Raw genomic sequence first — 21,020 nt, 5'->3', positions numbered from 1 at the left:
TACAATACTTAGAAATATACAGGAAAATAAATGACTCACCCCAAACAAGCTGGGCTATACCAAAAAGCTCTCACTGCCGTTTAATCAAGCGTCCATATTTTACCGTAATATGAAGTGTTAAACCGCAGTTCAAATGAGTCTGAGATAAAAACAAGAAGCTCAGTAAAAATATATGCACGGGGTATAAAATAGTGAGTCTTATGAAAGTCATATTTCAAACTACAATGTATTTTCTTCACTCACTTTTGCACAGTGAGTAAATTTGTTTCTGGATATTTTCAAATCTGTATTAAAAAATGACAGCATAAATTTAGTCCCACAGGTTGAAGTTTCAGCTTGAAGTGTACCCTGCCTAACTCCTAACCTGTCATAAATATAGAAAAACTAAATAATATGGATTTTTTTCCAGAGTTTTGTAAAAAAAAATAAAAATTTAAAAAATGTTCTCTTTATAATGAGATGCAAAACTTGTTTAAAATAAGGAAGTTTATTGTTATAAAAAGAATTTCTGTTGTTATAACAAGATATAAAAATTGTCATAACAAGATTTATAGCTCATTAAAATCAAAATGTTCATGTTTAAACACATGTAGGGATACTTTGCAGGACGTTTGACATCTGGAAGAAACCGAGTGGCTATGCAAGTGTTTAACTGCCAAGGCTATGAAATAAATTCAGGAGAAATATCTCATGATGAGCAATGTTCTCTTTTTAACAAGATACAAAACTCGTTTAAACAGGAACGTTTCTTCTTGTAACAAGAAACTTGTTTTATCTATAGTTTCTTGTCTACATAAGAAAACTTGTCATTTTAATGAGTTTTGCATTGATTTTCTTTGTGTAATGATTTTGGCATCAAAATTTCTTGTTTTAGCGAGTTTTGCATCTCATTGTAACAAGAAGATTTCTTGTTATAGTGAGATACTGCTCCTGAATTTATTTCCTATCTCTATCTATGGGTTTATATGGAAGTCCAAAAGTACCACCAAATGTGGCAAGATCAATACTTCAGGTTCACATTTGCTCTTTGAATTTTTTTCCTAATTTTTTATTAGTCTCTCAACCCTAGCTCAAAAGAGTTTTTGTGTTTAATTTGCTCTCAAATAATATTTTGCTCTTTCTCTAGGAATAAATGCAATTATATGTATAATTTAAATATTTTGTAGACACCTATAAACTTTACCCAAATTCTGTCCTGAAATTTAGCAAAGCAATTCAAAGGATAAACCACAAAAACACCTTAAAGGTAAGAAGTTTCAGTCTATATCGTTCATGAGTAATAGAAAGTATTGTTATTTATATCGGCCATACTGGCCCTGTACTTGGTATGGCATTGATACCAAAATAGGCAGTACTGCACAACTCTGTTGTCTGGATGTGTCAACTGGTAGGTCCCTAGGGTTGCAGCTTTTTTTTGCAGCAAAGAAGTGGTGATGCAAAGTATTATAATAAATCCTGAAACAATCCATCAAATAATTTAACAACTATATGCACTACTTTGTTTTGCGAATCACATTAAATCCCAATAAAATACTCAGACGTTTGTGATATTACAGCCTAAGAAAATATGGCACGACTGTGGAGAGAAAATAGTCTCAAAATACTTGTACGTGTGTAATACTGGATTTATATTCCGTTTAAGCTTCTTTGTGTGTAACTTTGGATAGCTGTATCTGTGAAACATGATTTGTAAACCGTTAAAAAATGTGCGTAACTCCGGGTACTTGTAAACATGTGGTCAAATGCATATACTTTAGAAATTGTGAATACAAGATAAAAGTACACGACTACTTTTGCAATGTACGTGCAACTTTAGCTGTACGTGCATCATTACGGTAAAGCTGTAGAAACCCCTCCTCCGCCGTCTAAAGCCCTCCATGGACTGAGAAACCGCTCTCCGCTCTCCATCATCATCTGCAGAAAATTGCGAGCGGGGTGCGGTGACAAAAAATGCCAACTTGGGCCGCTCGCCCTCCGCCGTAGACATGAGCTCGGCCGTGGCCGTCGCTTCTTCCACCCGCAACAAGTCATTCTCACCATGCGAATCCACTGCAAAGTAGTTGCGATCGCCGTGGGTTTCGGAGTTTTTCTACTTGTGTACCTCTTCGGGGGGAACGGCGGCGCTGACGAGCCGCCGCCGAAGGAAGTTGGAGGGGATCGGGAGTTGGAGGAGGTCGGCAGATCCCCACCTTCGCTTCTCTCCGAGTATGTGGGAAGTGACGCCGTGGCGAAGTTGGCCAGAAAATCAGCCACTGGAGTCGGCGAGCGTGTGGGGAGAAAAGAGGGCAAGGCGACTGGAAGAGAGGGCAGCGTGAATGCAAAAAGGTAAAAAAGACAGTTTGTACCTCTCTTTGCTTAGGAGCCAACCTTCTCATCATTCTTTCTTTAGTGTCTTTTTAGTCATATTTTAAACTGAATTCCTCTATTTCAAAAATATGTGATCAAGGGCGAAGCTTCATCTGCAAAGATTCTCCCTTGTGTGCATTTAACATAATGTATTTGGCTGAAAATATGTACAAATGTATGGTAATGCGTGCATAGACACTACAGGAGGCAGTAAATCATCCCCTACTGTCAGTATGTTTATAATTTAACCCCATTTTGTAGGAACTAGACGTCATTTTATTCTTCTAATTGACTTAAAGCTACAAAAGTGACCTTGATAGACAGGTTTTGCATTAATAATAATAAAAAAGGAATTGCACATGTGTACAAACTGAGTGAGATATTATTAGAAGCAGCATATAAAGGAAGCACATCCTGTTCAGCTGAAAGTTATCTGATCTCTTTTTTATTTTATTTATTTATTTATTTTTGTTGTTCTTTTTCTCTCTTTTTGGGGAGTTACAGAAAATCTCTGATCAGGCTTGGAACGTCACTTTCACTTTCTGCTACACAGGATGGACCCAGTGTTTTTATGTTCTTGAGCCTCATGCATCCCTTGTGCTTTCACCTTCAGTCTGACTGACAGCGTCACAAGTGGAGACACCCCCCCTCTACCGTAATATGTATTCAGCACAGACGCCGGGGCTGGAGCCCCCAGACGCCGCTCGCTAGATAAAGAGCCATCAAGGCATTGCACTGAGGAAAAGTCCTTTGCGTCCTTGCAGAAGGCACGCTGCTGTTGCGTGTGCTCGGTATTGATAAGGGAGATGGGTGGAAAGGGGTCACCGGTGGGGCCGCTTAGAGAAAAAAGGAGAGGAAATAAGAGACTTAACCAGATGAAAAATGTTGCAAAGTGACTGCTAAGATTAGAGGAGGTAGTGAAGAAAAAGTCCAGGTTTTTTTTGCTACAGGCGATTAGGGTGAAAATGCTAGGATGGGATCATTCATGCAGTGCCAGATTAATATTCTGGGACAGAAATTACTTGTGCTTGTCCTTTTCAATCCCTATTCCGTGGTGAATCCGCTCCTTCCTGTGCTGTTCGTCTATAAGTCGGAACGCCAGACAGATTTCCTGCAAGACTTACCAGATGAACACATGTGCAAATTTTAATCTTTAAATTTCCTCTGGACACATCACATCACTTCCTGCAGCCAAAAATAGAGGAAAAAATGGCTCCAGTTTATCCCCTCATCCTCACAATTAAAACTGTTGTCACAGTTTTGCTCAAAGTACAGACATTTTTCTTACTTTTAAAATGGTTCTTTAGTCATATTTACTAGATATTCAATCTGCGGTTTTTGTAAAGCTTTGACTTGCTGGCAACTATAAACCGGCCGACATCACACTGTGTGTGTGAGGCAGCCACTGTTAAAAAGTGGTTTTTGATCATTTAAAACTAGGAAAATATTATTCGGAGTTAACATTTTATGTTGTGTTTAACGTCTTATAGAAGGAATTAGCAAAATTAGCATTGGTAGTTAAAATGTGGCTATTATACAACTTATGTTGCCATCGCAAAATTTATCTTCAATAAACACACAGCTTCAGACCCCTCTTTAGAAATCATGTTGTCCGTTTCACATTGTTGAAGTTGATCCATGAGGTCACCAGCTGTGTGTTCTTACACAGTGCACAGTGACTGTGTCTGCATTCAGGGACTGCATCCTTCAAAGGCCACGTTTGTAGGCTGATCTGGCCACCTATAATTCCAGTAGTGTATCATCACAGAAAATTAAGGAATCTCTATTTGTCTGCAAAAAGTAGATGTTTTACATACAGATAGAGAGCTAATTATCTTCTTTCTCAAGTGCAGTCCATTTACTTAGACAATTTGACCCTCTATGATCAGGAGGCCCACACCAACTTTATCCTCTGGAGGTGATTGGAGAAGTTCTGTGGCCTCCTCCATGATAGAAAAATGTGTGGACTTCTGTAAATGTGGCCTCTCTGGCGTCCTCCTCGCCTCCCCAGAGGCTGATCGCCTTCATGACGTAGTTCTCTCCTGCAAATACTTGTGAAGCATCTTCCTCAGACAGTGTTATCATGGCAACCCTAAGCACATCCCTTATGTTTTTCATGTTTTTATGATTTTTGTCCTTTGCAATGTGATATTGTATGAGTTTGTTTAGATGATGATACTAAGCTTTTCACAATAAGCAATTAATCAGTTAATTGCATGATAAATTTAGATGAGCTCAATTTCCATTTTGATTAGTACTATTACTAATATTCACATTTCTGTGGGAATATCACTATATCGCTTAAATGGTCTCAAAACAACATTATTATTCACAATCATGTGACAACTTATTATCCACTAAAATTTGTTATTGTGACAGGCTTAATCACAATATAATATATCAATTTGTTTAGATGACGATATGTCTCTTGATATTACAAAGTCTCTCATGATACAAATTTCGATTCAGTTCGATTCTCAAGTCTGCGATTGATATGACGCAATATAATATGCTTATCTAACAAAATCATTTAACACTTCTGGGTGACTGGTGACTGGTCAAGCTGAAAATGGGGAATCCACCTGATTTCTCTTTGTATCCCAAATCTTTAGTCAACCTTAAGTCAAAAAGTTATCTGCTGTAGTTAGTGGTGTGTATAAACATCTTTGCAACAGTTCCCTAAAGGATGCACTTCATGACTGCATGCTTCTTTAAAACACTCCATCATTTCCTTGAAGTCTGTGGCCGTTTGTTGCAACATCTCAATCAACGTGTGACTGAGATGTTGTATTTAACCTGGCCAGTGAAATACTTTCACACTGGATGCTAGAATATTTTGGTATACAGAGGAGTACTCTGAGTTATTCAAGAACCTTGGTGAATGATCCAGTGGCTCTACTAGCCCAAACCATTAAACGTCTACCACCATGCGTCACAATCAACAGGAGGTGACAAGCATTCATGATTTCAAGTAGTACTTATTCATCTCTGCTTTGGTGTCAGGGAAAAAAGTAGACTTTCTCCACAGCATTTGGTTTGAGAAACTGCCTTCTTCCCTGCATATGTTCAGGTTCAGGATTATATTTCTGTTGATGTTTTGTGTTGAAACAAATCTCTTGCCCTGTCACTTCAACTATAGTTAAGCAGCGTTTCTGGCAGTAAAGAAGTCACTCTCTCACCGCAACATTACACAGAACCATAAAAATGTCGCCTTGTATGACTGAGCGCTCTCTCTGCTCTGGGTGTTTTGAGATCTCCTTGCTTGCCTGAGCATCCTGATGAGACTCACCGTGAGAGTCTCATCAGGAGAAGTCTGCTGTATACGTGTTTGGAAATTACAGCTAAATGAATCATTGGGAGCTAAGGAAACATTCATTCAAAGTCAAATGCATGTTGCATTAAAATAAACAATTCTAATGCAAGACTCCCTGTGAGCATGGCCAACTGTTTTGTGCCTGGAGAAGGCAGAGGAGCTCGATTTTTTTCATAGAGTATTTATCTCATCTTAGGACAGCAAAAGTTTCAATATGTTTCTTTTTTTTTTTTAAGTTACATGCTGCAGCTTTAAGGAGATGTTAGATGTGAGAGTCCACTGTCTGGTAGACGTCCAATACATCTGTAAACTGTTACATCTCAGTAGCTCAAAGAGCCGGTCCAACAGCCAGAGCAGAACCCAGCGTCTTGCACTGCTAACTATGACTTAAATTATTTTTTAGATTTTGTGCTTAGCTTTCTGACAGTCATGCTCATCTGGGTGAGTGTTGGCAATTATGCGCTGCTTTCCACCAATTCTGATTTTGACATTAGTAGAGAAGAGATTTTGCTGTAATAAAGAAGTTCCAAGACTTTTGCTATTTAATATATATTCCCAATCTTGATCTGATTTTTATTGAACTCAGAAAAGTGAAACAAAGTACAGTACATCTAAATAACCTCAAACAGTAGCAGTTCTTTATTCAGACTTTCCAGTGGCAAATAATGCCACTTCCATTCCTTCGGCGATTGATTAGGGAATCACTTGTGTGAAAGAGCTCTGCTTTGTTCCTTCCTCAGATGTTCAGAGAACGTCTTTGATTCCGGCAGCTACAGAGTCCTTTAAATGACCCAGTTCCATTCTAATTGCTAAAAAGCCCTGAAGTTGTACTTTGGTACAGCTGTTGCTCTGGTTGTTCCCTCTGCATGTCTCAGTTTTTCCCTCTGCATGTCTCAGTTTTTCTTCCAAGTTATTGTTAATCATGCTGTAAATTTTTGCCCTTCTTTTCTTTGCATATATATAAGTCGGGCTAATAAACCTTGCTGTGGTGCTGCTTTGCAGACAGAGAGCTCATGTCCTGCTGTCTCTCTGGCAACTGCAATGGCTTCAATTGACTGCTTCCAGATGTGGGGAGCAGTCCTTCAATATGGTCCACTGTGCATGGCACACCACGTTTACCAAACAAAGACACATTTCTGTTTGGTCTCTTTTTCTTTTTTTAGAACTTTATTTGTATATTTTTCAATTTAACATACAGAAGTAGAGTATATTCAGATAATGTGTTCACAAAACATAAACAAAGCAACCCAAGAAAGAGAGAGAAAGTAAATAAAATAAAATAAAGTAAATAAATGTGTATATAAGATAAAATTAGATAATAAGATAATAATACTTTATTGATTCCCTAAGAGGGAGATATTTTGTTTGTCCCAGTGCACAATGAAAATTTAAATAAATACAGTAATAAGAATAAACATACAACAACAATAAATAACAAAATATATATAGATACATATACACATGAAGGCATATACAAATTAAAAAAGAGGAAAAAAGATCATAGGGGGCATGGTGCCTTGGGAGGAGGTGGAGTTACCTACATAGTTCATGGAAACTACTAAATTGGGCAAGGCTCCCAATTAGTCTTAGAAAAGTTTCTATAGCTTTATGAGATGTTTGTGTTTTTTACAAACTCAGTAAATGAAAACCACGTCTCTCTGCAGAACGGGATCCCTTATGTTGAGTGAGACTGTTGGATTCAGACTGGGGACTCTGTGGTTGATATTTGCCTGGACTTCTTTAAGGCTCTCGATATTGTAGGGATGTGTTGGGTGACGCGACTCTGCAATATCACATAGACATTGGGGGAAGTCCCCCTGGATTGGCAGACTGGGATGGTGGTCTCCCTGTTCAAAAAGGGGGACCGGAGGGTGTACTCCAATTACAGAGGGGTCACACTATTAAGCCTCCCTAGCAAGGTCTATTCAGGGGTCCTGAACAGGAGGGTCCATTGGATAGTCGAACCTTGGATTCAGGAAGAGCAGTGTACACCCTCAGCAGGGTCCTGGAGGGTGCTTGGGAGTTCGAGTTCACCCAACAGGTCTACATGTGTTTTGTGGACTTGGAGAAGGCATTTGACAGTGTCCCTTGGGTAACCCTGTGGTGGGTTCTCTGGGAAAATGGGGAAGTGGGCCCTTTACGGGCTGTTAGGTCCCTGTATGACCGGTGTCAGAGTCTGGTCTGCATTGCCGGCAGTAAGTCGGGCTCGTTTCCAGTGAGAGTTGGACTCTACCAAGGCTGCCGTTTGTCACCGATGCTGTTCATTACTTTCATGGACAGAATTTCTAGGCATGGCCAAGGTGTTGAGGGGATCCATTTTGGTGGCCATCTCTGCTTTTTGCAGATGACGTGATCCTACTGGCTTCATCAGGTCATAATTTACAGCTTTCACTGGAGCAGTTTGCAGCCGAGTGTGAAGTGGCAAGGATGAGGATCAGTGCCTCCAAATCCAAGGCCATGGTCTTGAGCCTAAAAAGGGTAGAGTGCCTTCTCTTCTTCGGGGCAGATGTCCTGCCCCAAGTGGAGGAGTTTAAGTATCTTGAGATCTTGTTCACGAATAAGGGAAAAATGGAATGGGAGATCGACAGGTGGATGGCGCAGCGTCTGCAGTGAAGTGGGCACTGCACCGGTCTGCCATGGTGAAGAGAGAGCTGAGTCAAAAAGCTAGGGCGTAGGGATGGGCATTTATTGTATTGTTTATTGTTGATGTGAAAAAATTCACATTGTGATAAGGATTTTGATTTATGCTGACAATGATAAATTGTCAGTATAACAAAAGTAAATAAAAATTGTTGGTATTGTTAATTTTACTACTTTCTCCAATGTTGGTTCATGAGAGCATTAGCCACAAAAATCTCACATCTTTATGTAGCTGGTGTCCTGAAGTTGCCTATTTTGAAGCTGGGTGTGTCTTTTAAGAACAGTATTTGTGTGCAGTAAGAGACATAAAAAAGATTGCAGGGAAGTTGTAAATACTTTTTTATCCTCACTTTTATCATTGTTGCAATAAATACCTCAAAATATCTTAATACAATTTAAAGTCCATATTGTGCATCCCTACTAGAGTGTCAGTTGATCAAATCTATAGAATAAATTCTGACATCTGGACAAAAGTAAGGTATCCCATCCTGATGCAGAGAAACACTGTGGACTCTATACTTTTGTAGGCATGGTGCCAAAATGATGACACCTTAAAATGAACATGAAAAGAAATTTTGGTATTGAAAACTCTATTTGTAACTTTAAAAAATATAACATTGATTGAAGTAAATATCAAACAAGTCCTTTTGTTTTTTTCAAATATCTAAATGCATTTTACTGAGTGTAGGTTTCTAATTGCAACCTAACTTTATTTTCTTTTGTAATATATTGTTAGAAAAAGACATGGCTTTATGCCCATACATTTTGTGTAGTAGTGTTAAAATATTGCAGTACATAAACTATTCAACAACCAACACAGGAAATGATCATCTTTCTCATTCCTGATATCTATAAACACATGTAGGTTTAAAAACTTGACACCCCAAATGAATTCTGGCAGTAATTTCTTCATATCTCGATTATTATTGTTATTATGTCTCCTCTCTATATTTTATTGGTCATTCATCTGTGTTTCATATCTTAAGCTTTTTTTCTCTCGTGTATTCCAGTAAATTTCTGGGCAAAGTGATCCGACCTGTGACCAGGCGCAGGCGACCTGAGGAAGTCATGCACTTAGCTGTGGTGGCTTGTGGGAAACGTCTGGATGAGACCCTCACAATGCTCAAGTCGGCCTTGCTATTCAGCTTGAAGAAGATCAAGTTTCACATTTTTGCTGAGGACTCCTTGGCGCCTGAGTTTGAAGAAAGGGTAAGAGACCTTCATCATGCAAATTCTAGGAGTATGTGTACAAGTTGTTAAATGGCTCAATAATGGCACACTGGAACCATGGATTCAATGCATGCAACGATTCCATGAAAATTCATTAGGTTTTTGTATCTATGGTGTGTCTTTTCCCTGGAAATAGATTACATACCACTTCTTCTCAGTGCTTACAGGCAGATATTGATGTTTTGTCCCAAAACAGGAACATATTACATAACTAAGATTTTTAGATCAACATAAAACCTAAAAGATCTTTCCAGTAATGTTGTAAGTCACCAGCTACATAAACAATTCCAATTAATGAACTTCAAACTTAACACTAAAGCATTCATTCAGATATTGAGTTTACAAGCCTGCCTTCATGCATGCTGAATCAGTGCTGTGTTGACTCTTGTTTGGGAGGAAAAAAGGGGAATTATGGCAGTCTGAGCTTGGATAGTGTTGCACATATGCTGGCTTTGAACAGGGAGGAATGTAGGAGCAGCCACAGTGCTAAGAGACTCAAGGTAGGTGCTTGCCAAGTCCTTGTGACTCTCAAAGCCAATTCTGAACCAAAATTCACTGATTAGCAAAGACATATTCATTTTCTATGAGCTTGACCTTCAGCTACTTTTATCTATTCTTTATTTAGGCTGTAGCTTCTGTAAAATTTATTTCTAGTGGTGTGCCGATTGATCAGCCACCAATTATAATGGTCATTTAGGATTCATACGGACACTTATTGATGGTCAAATCAAACTCTTAAGTTGTTAAATAGGCAAATAAAACACAAGTGAATAAAGAAAACCAATATGACAATATCACCCTTTGCATGTGATGTCACTCTCTTCAAAACTCCCCCCGCTCCACCATGATGGACTCTAAATTGGTGTATTTCCATTAAGCAAACTTATTTTTTAAATTTCAAATTGCGCAATGATATGATAAATGGAAATGCAGCTACTATCTGTGATTATCCAATCCTCAATCATTAAGCGTATTTTTGCTCTGTACTGGTCACCAGCCAATTTCCTGGTGCATTTCTTACTTCCTTTTTGCCTTTATTTGAAATATATTTTCATGAGATGTGTATATCTTCCCATGCAGCTGAACCAGTGGCCTCAGTCGGTCTCAGCTAGGTTCCAGTACAGCATCTATCCCATCTCTTTCTCTGTGGGCGACGCTGAGGAGTGGAAGAAGCTCTTCAAACCCTGTGCTGCTCAGAGACTCTTCCTACCTGTAAGACCACAGCACAGTTTCTCATCTTATATCCTCAACATGCTTAATGTCACTAATAGGCTAGCAAGCAAATAATTTTTTTCTCTTTTAGACAACTTTATTGTCTTTATTGTTTTTCCCACACCAGCAGTTAATTCTAGGTGTAGTTTATGGATATAATTAATTACATGGGTGACTTTTCACATTTGTGTGCAGTGCACACTCAAAGAAACAGACTTGTCTCTAGAGACAGAAACCATTGATTTCATTAAGCAAAGCTTGTGCTCTGGTATTGATTTTTCTTTTCAGACCATTGTCCATTGAAATAGCAGTTGGCTTTCTAGCAATAAAAGGGACATAATGCTGGTGCAGCAAATCTATGATGTTCTCCTCTCACTGCATAGCAATCAGTGACTATTAACCCTAAAACAAGGAGGAAAAGTTTAACAAGTCAGAGTCAACATATTACAGTTTCAAGTGCAAGGAAAAGAACAGGTGAGGAATTAAATCTTGACAAAGGCTTAATCTAACTCCAGAGACTGGAAATTATACTCAGGTCTTTTGGAATAAGATCTTAATTTCGGTTGTGATTTGGATTTTTCTTTTAAAACTAACTGCTGTTTTTGAAGATATTTCATGATAAAAAAAACTTTCAATAAATGAAGTGAAAACCCACTATAAATACACATTTAAAAGTGTGTTTTGTTGATTTTTTTTAGAAAACCTTTGACTAGTTGTTGCAGCTGGCTGATTAACAGGAAACATGACCCCAACAAGAGAGTTGTGAGTGGAAAACAATTGAAAGTTATAGTGGAAATTGGAACAAAAAAAAAGCATGCAGATCCAGGCTCTATCCTGCAAAATTGCTTTGTCAGCTGCAAAAACAAAAAAAAGAACTGCAACCTGACTTAAAATTTTATGAGTGTGGGAATTGCTTATTATTTGTAAGCACTTCCTTTTAGCCTTATGAATATTGTTTATGCAAAATATTGTATGCTGTAAAGAAGAAAACTCCAAAAACGTCAGGTTTTATCTCAACATTATCTCTTCTGACAGTACTGCAGCTCCAAACATCTACAGTTCCACTACACTGCTTCACTCTTGCATAACAATGTTTTGTGCGTGCGTGCGTGTTTTTCCATAGTAAAAATGTCACTAACAAATATCCCTAAAATCAGACTGGCTCTCCTTCAAAGAGCAACAATACAATCCAGTGTCCAGTGATAACAGAATCCAGAGATGAGATTTAATGGAAAGCTTATTTATGATTATTTAAATGTATTTAAAAAAATGTTTTCTAGGAAATGTGCTTAAAGATGTTAGACTTTTCATAGTATTACTCTAATAAACATAACTTAAAAACCCACCTAAAAATGATATGCTTATTTTAAATTCTAAAAGTTTTTAAAAGTGTGTTTGCCCCCAACAGATATCTGTTTTCTGAGCTCTGTGGTTCCTCCTATCAGTATGAGAGTCAAGGTGAGGAGGCGCCATGTTAGGAAAAGAAGTGGAAGCTGCAGGATCTTCAGAACAAACAGGTCATGATGCTAGGCTACTGATTATCCCTCTGTCTGGACACAGGATCAATATAACCAGTTTAAAAGCTAAAGTGAATGGTTATATGCCAGACATGGAAAACTGGGATGCACTCCATGCCATGATGTTCAGAATTTAGGTCTCATTGCATCTCAATGTGTCAACATTGCAGCCAGTGGGCTGAAGGAAATACAGTTTACAATATTCCCTTTTCACCCTCCGCGGGTGGTCTCTCTTTCATCCTCTGACCTCAGATCCTCTACCAGAGGCCTGGGAGCTTGAGGGTTCCTCCAGTATCTTGGTTGTGCCTAGAACTGCACCTTTCTGGACTGAGATGTCTGATGTTGTTCCTGGGATCTGTTTTAACCACTGCTCCAGTTTGGGGGTGACTGCCCGAGGGCCCCGATGACCACAGGCACCACTGTGGTCTTCATCTTCCAGGTCTTTTCCAGTTCCTCTCTGAGGCCCTGGTATTTCTCCAGTTTCTCATGCTCCTTTTTCCTGATGTTGTAATCACTTGGTATTGCTACATCCTCCACAACGGCTTTCCTCTGTTGTTTATCCAGCACCACAATGTCCGGTTGGTTCGCCATTACCATTTTGTCTGTCTGGATCTGGAAGTCCTACAGGATCTTAGCTCGGTCATTCTCCACCACCTTTGGGGGTGTTCCCCACTTTGATCTTGGGGCTTCTAGTCCATATTCTGCACAGATGTTTCTGTACACTATGCCTGCCACTTGGTTATGTCGTTCCATGTATGCTTTCCCTACCAGCATCTTGCACCCTGCTGTTATGTGCTGGACTGTCTGAGGGGCCTCCTTGCACAATCTACACCTTGGGTCTTGTCTGGTGTGGTAGATCTGAGCCTTTATTGCTCTGGTGTTTAGGGCCTGTTCCTGGGCGGCCAGGATGAGGGCCTCTGTGCTGTCCTTGAGTCCAGCTTTTTCCAGCCATTGGTAGGATTTCCTGATATCAGCCACTTGAGTTATTTGTCGGTGGTACATCCCATGTAGGGGCTTGTCCTCCCATGATGGTACCTCCAGCACCTTGTCCTATGTTCCCCATTGTCTGAGACATTCGCTGAGTACATCGTCTGTTGAGGCTTTGTCCTTGATGTATTTATGGATCTTGGATGTTTCATCCTGGACAGTGGCTCTCACACTCGCTAGTCCTCTGCCTCCTTCCTTTCGGCTTGTTTACAGTCTCATGGTGCTGGATTTGGGGTGGAACCCTCCATGCATGGTTAGTAGCTTCTGAGTCTTAACATCCATGGCCTTTATCTCTTCCATTGGTCAGCTAATTATTCCAGCAGGGTATCTGATTACTGGTAAAGCATAGCTGTTTATCGCACGGATCTTGTTCTTGCCATTGAGCTGACTTCTCAGGACTTGCCTTATTCGTTGGAGGTATTTGGCTGTGGCTCTTTCCTTGTGACCTCATTGAAGTTGCCATTTGCTTGTGGTATTCCCAGGTACTTGTACCTGTCCTCAATGTCTGCTATTGTTCCTTCTGGGAGTGAGACCCCTTCTGTGTGGACGACCTTCTCTCTCTTTGTAACCATCCGACCACACTTCTCTAGTCACCAGGGCCCCACTCTGGAACCAGGCCTGGAGGTGGGGCACGATGGCGAATGCCTGGTGGCCAGACTTTTACCCTTGGAGCCCGGCCGGACTCAGGCCGAAGAGGACACATGGATCCCCTCTCCCATGGGCCCAGCATCCGTGAGAGGGGCCAAAGGGGTCGGATGCAGTGTGGGATGGGTGGCGGTCGAGAGAGGGGACACTGGCGGTCTGATCCTCGGCTGCAGAAGCTGGCTCTTGCGACATGGAATATCACCTCACCTCTGTGGTGGGGAAGGAGCCGGAGATAGTGTGTGAGGCTGAGAAGTTCCGGCTAGAAATAGTCGGTCTCGCCTCGAAGTATGGATCTGGTTCTGGAAACGGTCTCCTTGAGAGGAGCTGGACGTACTTCCACTCTGGAGTTGCCCACGGTGAGAGGCGCCGGCCAGGAGTGGGTGTACTTGTTGCTCCCCATCTCGGTGCCTATATGTTGGGGTTTACCCCGGTGAATGAGAGGGTAGCCTCCCTCCGCCTATGGGTGGGGGGACAGGTTCTAACTGCTGTTTGTGCTTACAGGCCGAACAACAGTTCAGATTACCCACCCTTCTTGGATTCCTTAGAGGGGGTACTGGAGAGTGCCCCTCCTGGGGACTCCGTTGTTCTGCTGGGGAACTTCATCCCTCACGTGGGCAATGACAGTGAGACCTGGAGGGGCGTGGTTGGGAGGAACGGCCGCCCTGATCTGAACTTGAGTGGTGTTCTGTTGTTGGACTTCTGTGCTCGTCATGGATTGTCCATAGCAAACGCCATGTTCAGGCATAAGGGTGTCCTTATGCCTGAACATGGCATACTTGGCACCAGGACACCCTAGGCCACAGTTCGATGATCGACTTTGTCATTGTATCATCGGGTCTGCGGCGGCATGTCTTGGACACTCAGGTGAAGAGAGGTACAGAGCTGTCCACTGACCACTACCTGGTGGTGAGTTGGCTCCGGTGATGGGGGAGGATGCTGGTCAGACCTGGCAGGCCCAAACGTGTTGTGAGGGTCTGCTGGGAACATCTGGCCAAGTCCCCTGTGAGGCGGAGCTTCATCTCCCATCTTCGGCAGAACTTCGAACACTTTCCAGGGGAAGTTGGAGACATTGAGTCTGAGTGGACCATGTTCCGTGCCTCCATTGCCGAGGCGGCTTATCGGAGCTGCGGCCACAAGGTTGTCGGTGCCTGTCGAGGTGACAACCCTCGAACCCGTTGAAGGATGAGATCTGACCGGAGTGTCTTAAGGCTCTGGATGCTGTAGGGTTGTGTTGGTTGACGCGGCTCTGCAACATTGCATGGACATCGGGGGCAGTTCCTCTGGATTAGCAGACTGGGGTGGTGGTCCCCCTGTTCAAAAATTGGGACCGGACAGTGTGTTCCAATTACAGGGGGTCACACTCTTAAGCCTCCCTGGCAAGGTCTATTCAGGGGTTCTGGAGAGGAGGGTCCGTCGGATAGTTGAACCTCAGATTCACGAAGAGCAATGTGGTTTTCGTCCTGGTCGTGGAACACTGGACCAGCTCTACACCCTCAGCAGGTCCTGGAGGGTGCATGGGAGTTCGCCCAACCAGTCTACATGTGTTTTGTGGACTTGGAGAAGGCGTTGGACAGTGTCCCTCGGGGAGCACTGTGGAGGGTTCTCCGGGAGTATGGGGTACCGGGCCCTTTGAGGGCTGTCAGGTCCCTTTATGACCGGTGTCAGAGTCTGGTCCGCATTGCCGACAGTAAGTCAGGCTTGTTTCCAGTGAGAGTTGGACTCCACCAGGGCTGCCCTTTGTCACCGATTCTGTTCATTACTTTCATGGACAGAATTTCTAGGCACAGCCGAGATGTTGAGGGGATTCGTTTTGGTGGCCTTAGGATCACATCTCTGCTTTTTGCGGATGTTGTGGTCCTATTGGCTTCATCAGGTCGTGATCTGCAGCTCTCGCTAGAGCGGTTCGCAGTCGAGTGTGAAGCAGCCGGGATCAGTGCCTCCAAATCCGAGGCCATGATCTTGAGCCAGGGTAGAGTGCCTTCTCCAGGCACTCTACCCTGGTAGGGGGGGACGCCCTGCCTCATGTGGAGGAGTTTAAGTATCTTGGGATCTTGTTCACGAATGAGGGAAGAAGGGAGCGGGATGTCGACAGGCGGATTGGTGCAGCTTCTGCGGGCACTGTACCGGTCCATCGTGGTGAAGAGAGAGCAGAGTCAAACAGTGAAGCTCTCAATTTACCCGTCGATCTACGTTCCCACCCTCGTCTATGGTCATGAGCTTTGGGTCAAGACTGAAAGAACGAGATCACGGATACAAGGCGCCGAAATGGGCTTTCTCAGCAGGGTGGCTGGGCTCTCCCTTAGAGATAGGGTGAGAAGCTTGGTCATCCGGGAGGGTCTCAGAGTAGAGCCGCTGCTCCTTCACGTCGAGAGGAGCCAGTGGAGGTGGCTCGGGCATCTGGGGCCCTCATGCATAAAGCGTTGCGTGCGCACAAAATATGTGCGGCGCCATATTTTACACACAAGTCGGTATGTATAAAAATTAACTTTGTGTCAAAGTGTACGTAAATATGCGCACACTTTTTCGCTGGTGTGAAAATGTATGGCAGCCATCAAACTACAAAGCGTCAAAACTCATCTAAATACACTGAAACCTGACGACATTCAGTGTTTTTTAGACCAAGAAGCATCAAACCCGATGTTTTTTTCATGATTTTATTTTTGTATTGCTTAAAAGTAAACGATGAAACTGAACCGCATTTATCCCCAGACAATAAAATAACACAAACACAAAATAAAGGAAATAAAAATGAAAGGATGTGAAAACCTCACTCAAATATGAATAGTAGTTTTCCTCAGTTTTTGTCTTGTAAAGATGTAACGCGTCGGTCTGTGTGCCGAAGCGCATGAAATGCATCTATGGGGTAATTTCATTCTCACTAAGAAAAAAAAAAAAAAAAGAAAACCAAGGTTGGATCAGCAGATTAACTCCAAACAGGTCTGATTATTTTTAAGATAATTAAGGTGTGTAGACAATCCCGTATGTACGTAGCTGCGCAAAAATGTGCCGCATTGTGGAGCGTTTTGGCTCTGATGGAGAACATTGCCAATGGAAGGATTTAGAGGGAGCAATTGATGAGAGACGTTATTTATCTTCTGTTGATGATGGTTTATTAGTGTTTATATTAATCCAGACTGATCATCCTGGAGCTCTGAGCAAAACTTAAAGAAGGAGCCGTGCAGTACCGGTGCAACTGCAGTCATCGAGCCGCCAGCTTTGTGAAAGCGCCTTTCTGAATAGAAAGCATCTTTATTCTGCAAATGTACAACTTATGCACATGATTCTACTATTTAGAATAAACATCCACATTCCCCACTCAAAGACTCTGTGACACGCTGTCTGTCTTTAAATCCCGGCTGAACACCCTATTGTTCAAACATATATTTTCACCATCTCTTTATTTGTTCATTTTAATTGGATTTTATTTTTTTTCTTTAAAATGTATTATTTTTATTTTTGTGAGGTGACCTTACGTGTCCTAAAAACACCTTTTAAATAAAATACATTATTATAAATACTCATACTGCTACAAACAAGGACGTGGTATTTATATTAATCTACATATGTATTTATGTGTGGCAACAGGCGGACCAGCAGCTGCGCTCTATTTCCTGTAAATTAGGATTTATAAAGGAAAGATGCGCAGCCACGTGCGTGCGCGCGGCTTTATGCATCCCATTTTTTTGGTGTGTCGCACTTTTCTAAATTTTTCTGTACGCCCTGTTTTATTGTGAAAACTGCGGATTCTTTCATGTATGAGGCCCCTGGTCAGGATGCCTCCTGGATGCCTCCCTGGTGAGGTGTTCCGGGCACATCCCACCGGGAGGAGGCCCCGGGGAAGACCCAAGACACGCTGGAAGGACTATGTTTCTTGGCTGGCCTGGGAACGCCTTGGGATTCCCCCGGAGGAGCTGGAACAAGTGGCTGGGGAGAGGGAAGTCTGGGCCTCCCTTCTTAGGCTGCTACCCCCGCGACCAGATCCCAGATAAGAGGGAGGCTGACTGGCTGGCTGGCTGGCTGTTTCTCAGTCTTCACAGTGAGGACTGCCATTATTCTTTAATAGAGAAAACACATAAAGATGTAAGGGTTCTATTTTGGTGGCCAAACTACAATACTTAATGAATCTCTAAGCTGATGTTAATTAGACATTTGTTAATCAATTGGAACAAATTTTAATCTAATAAACCATTAATTGACAATGGTAAATTGATTAATTGTTTGCATTCGTGTTATGTACTACTGTTGCCTCCAGGTAATCCTGAAAGATGTGGACTCGTTGCTTTACGTGGACACCGATGTTCTGTTTCTGCGGCCTATGGACGATATCTGGATGTTCCTCAAGTCCTTTAATGGGTCACAGCTGGCGGCCATGGCTCCAGAGCACGAGGTGTCCAAGATCGGCTGGTACAGCCGCTTCGCCCGGCACCCTTTCTATGGAGTGACAGGGGTCAACTCTGGCGTGATGCTGATGAACCTGACTAGGATCCGCAGAACACTGTTTAAGGTGAGCACCGAACACAGCCCCTCCCCCCCGTCACTCCATGCTGTGATAAACACACTAAAGTGGCCTGTAATTTCTTACCCCCTCCCCTCAGTGCTCAGAGTGGCTCTGAACAAGACTTTCCATTTCACCACACAAACATCATGCCTCAGAGCTCAACTTAGCATCTCTACTGGCAGCACTTGGAAAGGAGAATACAAATGTCCAGCTGCTTTGATGACTTTCCTTCTCCTGCCCGTCTTGCTCTTGCAGAGTAGCCTGATTGCTGGTGGTCTGTTGTGGGAAGATCTTCTTCATCCGCTTCACCAGAAGTACAAGAACTACATAACATGGGGAGACCAGGACCTCCTCAATATTATCTTCCACTATAACCCAGGTGCAGTGTTTGTTTCACTTTATTCATCACATCTAATGTGAATAAAGAAACCACAACTACTCTGAAACGTTCTATATTAAAGATTGAAAACCATACCCTGCTCTGCTCACTAATCCTGTAGTGTCTTAAAGCTATCCTTGTCATGGCTGTGGCTGCAGACCGAGTTTCTGCTGCAGCTGTCAGATGTGGGCATTAACTTCTCAGATGCAGCAGCAGTACACTGGCTGCCAAGCAACAGAGCCAAAAAAAGCTCCGCTCCGATGTCTTCAGATGAATCTTTTACATTTTTCTATAGACAAAAGTCCAATTCTTTGCTCTGAAATCAGAAGCAACTTTCAGAGACTGAGATTTGAGACAAGAAAGACGATTTCTAGATTAATTCTAAAAAGAAAAGCATTTCAATTTGCTATTTTTTGGTGAAAGACTGCACCCTGCAATTCTACACAAAGGTTTTAAATCAGACAGATGGATCGGATCTCTTTTAGAAAACCTTAGAAACATCTTGAGGTTGCAAACATCTGCATTCTTACCCAGCATCTGTTACCTATTGTTCACCAACTCTTGAGCCAATGGATTGCAGCAACTGGAGAACATTTTACTTTGATGGAAACACTTTGTTCTACCTGCCTTGTGTGGCTGGCAGGGCATAGACACCATGCAAAACACATAAAACTGATCAATTTTATGATCCAAGGTTTCTTTTACAGACAACGCTAGCCCCAATTTCTCAATTTCCCCATTTCTATACAATTTTATTTAAACATGTCCTTGTTTGGTGTTTTTATTTTTTTTACATGAATTGCATTTTAAAATAAATTTAAAAACAATACACAACCCACAGCCATACGCAAATAACAAAATTCTGGGAATCCTTGATAGCCCCTTCAAAACCGCATAACTGCCCCACTTTAATAGTTCAAACACCAAATATACCTTAATATTCATTGATATGCACAGTGGAAACTACCACAGAAGCAAACATCTACAACTGAATTTTATGTTAGGCTTTTTCAGTTGACTAGATTTGTTTGTTTTTTAGCTTAATTGTACAGAATTATGTCACATTAAGGTGGAAATAGTTTTAAAATACAAAAAGCAGGTTCTGTAGCAGGGGTGTTTAGACGTTAGTAAATGTCTTAAATCTGAACATGTGATGACATGTTCTTCTTTTTTTTTTCCTTCTGTTGCAGAGAATCTCTATATCTTTCCCTGCCAGTGGAACTACAGACCTGACCACTGCATGTATGGGAGTAACTGTAAAGGAGCTGAACAGGAAGGCGTGTCTATTCTCCATGGCAACCGTGGAGTATATCATGATGACAAGCAGCCTGCGTTTAAAGTAGTCTATGATGCAATACATAATGTAAGTACAGGGGGAAAAAATATATACAGGTGCTGGTCATAAAATTAGAATATTGTGATAAAGTTCATTATTTTCCATAATGTCATGATAAAAATTAAATTGTCATATATTTTAGATTCATTGCACACCAACTGAAATATTTCAGGTCTTTTATTGTTTTAATTTTGATGATTTTGGCAAACAGCTCATGAAAACCCAAAATCCCTGTCTCAAAAAATTAGAATATTATGAAAAGGTTCTCTGAACGAGCAATAAAAATAATCATATGAATCAACAAAGTAACTCTAAACACCTGAAAAAGATTCCTGAGGCCTTTAAAAACTCCCAGCCTGGTTCATTACTCAAAACCGCAATGATGGGTCAGACTGCTGACCTGACTGCTGTCCAGAAGGCCATCACTGACATCCTCAAGCAAGAGGGTGAGAAACAGAAAGAAATTTCTGAACGAATCGGCTGTTTGCAGAGTGTTATATCAAGGCACCTCAGTGGGAAGTCAGTAGGAAGGAAAAAGTGTGGCAGAAAACGCTGCACAACGAGAAGAGGTGACCGGACCCTGAGGAAGATTGTGGAGAAGGGCCGATTCCAGACCTTGGGGGAAGCAGTGGACTGAGTCTGGAGTAGAAACATCCAGAGCCACTGTGCACAGGCTTGTGCAGGAAATGGGCTACAGGTGCCGCATTCCCCAGGTCAAAGGTCAAGCCACTTTTGAACCAGAAACAGCGGCAGAAGCGCCTGACCTGGGCTACAGAGAAGCAGCACTTTGGACCACTGTTGTTCAGTGGTCCAAAGTACTTTTTTCGGATGAAAGCAAACTTTGCATGTCATTTGGAAATCAAAGTGCCAGACTCTGGAGGAAGACTGGGGAGAAGGAAATGCCAAAATGCCAGAAG

At 41.9% G+C, this 21,020-nt stretch overlaps 2 protein-coding genes across 6 annotated transcripts in view; one reads left to right on the top strand and one right to left on the bottom strand.

Moving 5' to 3' along the window:
• The window catches only part of shq1 (SHQ1, H/ACA ribonucleoprotein assembly factor), an 84,218-nt gene extending 84,096 nt beyond the window's left edge, over nucleotides 1-122 (bottom strand). For all 3 annotated transcript variants that reach the window (XM_088005924.1, XM_088005926.1, XM_088005925.1), the window contains exon 1: nucleotides 40-122. The gene's annotated coding sequence lies outside the window, so the exon portion shown is untranslated. The remainder of the gene's footprint in view (nucleotides 1-39) is intronic.
• Nucleotides 123-1,889: 1,767 nt separating this feature from the next.
• gxylt2 (glucoside xylosyltransferase 2) overlaps nucleotides 1,890-21,020 on the top strand; it is a 32,835-nt gene continuing 13,704 nt past the window's right edge. For 2 of the 3 annotated variants that reach the window (XM_088005930.1, XM_014978587.2), the window contains exons 1-6: nucleotides 1,924-2,325; nucleotides 9,310-9,508; nucleotides 10,610-10,741; nucleotides 18,143-18,394; nucleotides 18,644-18,767; nucleotides 19,958-20,130. In XM_088005930.1, coding sequence (XP_087862056.1) covers nucleotides 2,039-2,325; nucleotides 9,310-9,508; nucleotides 10,610-10,741; nucleotides 18,143-18,394; nucleotides 18,644-18,767; nucleotides 19,958-20,130 — 1,167 coding nt within the window. In that variant the 5' untranslated portion in view covers nucleotides 1,924-2,038. Of the gene's footprint in view, nucleotides 2,326-9,309; nucleotides 9,509-10,609; nucleotides 10,742-18,142; nucleotides 18,395-18,643; nucleotides 18,768-19,957; nucleotides 20,131-21,020 lie in introns of all 3 variants that reach the window. The other variant, XM_014978586.2, reaches the window with a different exon arrangement.

This window comes from Poecilia mexicana, unplaced genomic scaffold, assembly GCF_051168715.1.
Source record: "Poecilia mexicana isolate PSO_F unplaced genomic scaffold, ASM5116871v1 scaffold_5, whole genome shotgun sequence".
Classification (NCBI taxonomy): Eukaryota; Metazoa; Chordata; class Actinopteri; order Cyprinodontiformes; family Poeciliidae; genus Poecilia; species Poecilia mexicana.
The sequence above is the reverse complement of the archived record's forward strand: the minus strand, read 5'-3'. Positions and strand labels throughout refer to the sequence as shown.